Here is a 3,252-nt window from a genome sequence, read left to right as displayed (position 1 = left end):
TGCCGATCGTGCAGTTGGGGGGAGGGCGGAGCAAAGTTGGACAAGGCTTTGGGTCCGGAGACACCTTTTCGCCGATGTGGAACATGAAGAGACAGTAGGTTGAGGAGTCTGTAACAACAGAGAGTGCTGTCAGTGACTGATGTGAACATTGCTCTTAAGAGACGCGTCTCATCAATCACTTCAGAACCAGAAAAGAGCACTTCCGGCATGATGGAGACATTCACAGGTTTTACGGGTGGAAAGGCAAGTGGCCCATTTGTAGAAGCGATGGATGGCTCAAGTTCTTGGAGGTGCGTGAGGCTAGAAGCTAGCGAGTAGTTTGGTGTGGGTCTAGTGCTGAGGGAAATCAGAAACCCAACAGGGGACGTCCAACTAAGTACTCTCGGATGGCAAGGAACATCCATCCCAGGGGGTCTAGGCCAATGAGAATGTATGATCAAAGCGCCTTCTGGATAGCAACAGGTGCTTCTTGAGCGTACTGAGAAGGGCAGGCAAAATGCTCACATTGTGGGTTGAATACGGGATGAATCTCCATGTCTTGGTACTAAGAATCAAAGCGGGTTGACCACCACATACAAAGGAGCTAAGAGTGAAAGAAATTTGTGGTTCTGTCACGATCATCTCAATGGCTAGATAAGATTTACCTTTTGCAGCGGCATGATCCTACGGAATCGGGTTTCATCGCTCTCGATGCTATTCTAATTTCAAGGTTACAATACACGCTCCGATTCGAAAATGGTTGCCAGGCTTTGAAAATGACGCGCACTGAATAGCACTACATTTTCCTTCACACATAAATGACGTATCCTTATACACGTGACTATGAAGCCTCGGCACATGGAGACATGACTCCTGAATCCAATCTGGATCTATTCATGGAATTTTTGAACTGTGTTATGGGGCAGGATTTCGGACAAGCACTCGTTTTATGTAAACAGTTGATGGAAGTGGAACCAGGAAATCAGGTCGTTAGAGAGTTTCTCCCTTTGTTATCAGAAGCAAACACAATGAAAGAAAACGGTTATTTTCATGCAGAAACGGATTCTGAAGACTATTTTAGTGAATCAGACAGAGGCGAAGAGGACCATAGCACGCAGTCTTCCTCCAGCAGTTCGGAAAGTTATGAATATTCAACCTCAGATTCGGACAGTCATGGTAATCGCCACAAGCGGAGTTAGTGATAGTTTCTAATTACCCGCATGAATAAATTGCCATGGAAATCCGTTCTAAATTCGATGAAATCGGTGTAGCATGTGTCTACCATATTTGTTGAAAGGTGTTTGTTGGGCTAAATTAAAAGTGGTGTTCATGCCCGAGCTTTATCATTGCCGAGATTTTGGAACTATCATAAGTTCCAATGGTTATAACCGTTGCACAAAATAACTGAAACTCAGGAACAATGAAGTTAAGTCTTATTTATTTGGTGTATGAGCTGTCAGTTTGACACTACACAGTTCGCACATGGATGGGTTATGATCGCTGCACTTTATAACACTGATAGGTGACGTGAATTAAAACAAAAACGTTTGGAAGAAGAAAATTAATACGCCAAGATAAATCCATACGTACATTTAAAATGGAAAAACAAAGAGCCTCCATCGCCTTGTCATTAACAAGCTTATCACACAATTTTTATTATGTCACTAAGATCAACAATTAGAACGTGTCTACAATGTTGATTACTATAACCCGTGCATTTATCAGTTCACTATGGATGAAGACAACCACAAATGGCGCCATCGATATCAAAAGTGGAGCAACTAACTGACTGCAGCTCCGCAGTCACGCGCGCATCCACACTCACTATTGCTAATTATTTGATGAGAAAGGATAACGAGCTGTGGTTGTATAGGTTAATCGGTAAGAAGAGTAGACAGACGATTACTGGGGTTTGCAGGTTGATTACGACAGCGTTGGGTGCATTAAGTACCTAAGCTAAATTAACTACAAATAGAGTCACTGGTGACGAAAGTCAATTGGTGACGCTTGAAGCACACGGAAACCTGTTGTTTTCGTTATAGTAGATATCTAAGCAGCAGGTATGGATATCACAGGCAACTAAATATTAGATGAGAAAACCATGGGAAAATACTTCAGAAAGTTGAGATATTTCGGAATTCAAGCGTTATGTGAAGGAGATCGTCCCATGCTGGAGGCACACTATACCAAACCTGTGTACCGCATGAGGGGACACACGCAAGTAGGCTAATGTTTGTGAGTGCACGCAGATGATCTCACGCAAGTAACTTCATTTTTAGCAGTGGCGAGTAATATCAACTACGGATAACCCGAAAACTTTGTTTTACAGGTGAAATTATTATAGTAGGAAAGTTAAATAGTAAACAAATTTACTCAGTTATCAGCCCTGGGGCTGATTGCGATTGCGCCCGTAGGATTTGGTAAAATCCATGATTGCTTGATTCATCAGACTGTTTATGGTTAGAGTTAGACAGAAACCAGCCTGTGTACGAAAGACACTACACACCTCCGGAAATCCCCAGTCGGCCGCGTAGCCAGAGACCACCAAAAATTGGAACAGGCTAGATAGATAGTTGACAAAGGCAGTGTTGCAATGTTCCAAGAGGTATCGGAAACATACAGACTTAGTATGCAAAATGATGAGTCGCTTATTAGTTGGTCATAAGGTGGCCAAGATGAGCTTTTGGAGCATCACATCAGAAAGGCAGAAAGTGTTCAGAAGGTTATCATTTCTGTTCAAATGATGTTCTGTTCTAAAATTCTGGGGCTTCTGCCTTACGCCGAGAACGTTTTATCACAGAGAACCACAGATTCATCAAAACAAGTCAACAAGATGACTTAAGCACCACCACAGATAAAATATCGGGCGAATTTAGATTTTTTTAGCATGTGCTTACTGATAATTTGACATTACTAAGGAGTTGTAAGTGCAGGATCTTGGACAGCAAATAACCTCAACTACTGTGGACCCGTTACGTGACCAAATCCAACGCCAGGTCAGTATGACGTTTCGGATGCCACAGAAAGATGATATTTTTCATTGCGACAGACAAAACCTTGATGGACCATGCGGCTGTCGCTAGTATGGAGAGTAGAAGAACTTGCACCACCACCGTTTAAAAATCGTACGCTTTACAGCTTTGACAAACTTGAGCTGCGGAGAAACGTTTGGGGTTCTCTATTCGAGACAGGAAGACTGTTTCAATGTAGCAATAATTTTAAGGCGACTAAATAAAGAATTCAGGAGCATAGAGATGTCTGACCATATTATCT

At 42.5% G+C, this 3,252-nt stretch overlaps 2 protein-coding genes across 2 annotated transcripts in view; both read left to right on the top strand.

Annotated features, from left to right (window-relative positions):
- T265_10262 (hypothetical protein) overlaps positions 1 to 773 on the top strand; it is a gene marked incomplete at both ends in the record, with an annotated part of 22,140 nt that extends 21,367 nt beyond the window's left edge. The window contains one exon of the mRNA XM_009176582.1: positions 710 to 773. Within this exon, the coding sequence (XP_009174846.1) occupies positions 710 to 773 (64 nt within the window). The remainder of the gene's footprint in view (positions 1 to 709) is intronic.
- Positions 774 to 797: 24 nt separating this feature from the next.
- Positions 798 to 1,172, top strand: T265_15100 (hypothetical protein; the record flags this gene model as incomplete). Its single annotated transcript, XM_009176598.1, has 1 exon — positions 798 to 1,172. A coding segment is annotated over one exon (375 nt), but the record flags the coding sequence as incomplete, so codon positions are not given.
- Positions 1,173 to 3,252: the final 2,080 nt, after the last annotated feature.

The sequence above is a fragment of the Opisthorchis viverrini genome, assembly GCF_000715545.1.
Source record: "Opisthorchis viverrini unplaced genomic scaffold opera_v5_352, whole genome shotgun sequence".
NCBI classification, from domain to species: domain Eukaryota; kingdom Metazoa; phylum Platyhelminthes; class Trematoda; order Opisthorchiida; family Opisthorchiidae; genus Opisthorchis; species Opisthorchis viverrini.
This window is presented reverse-complemented; position numbering and strand designations above follow the sequence as displayed.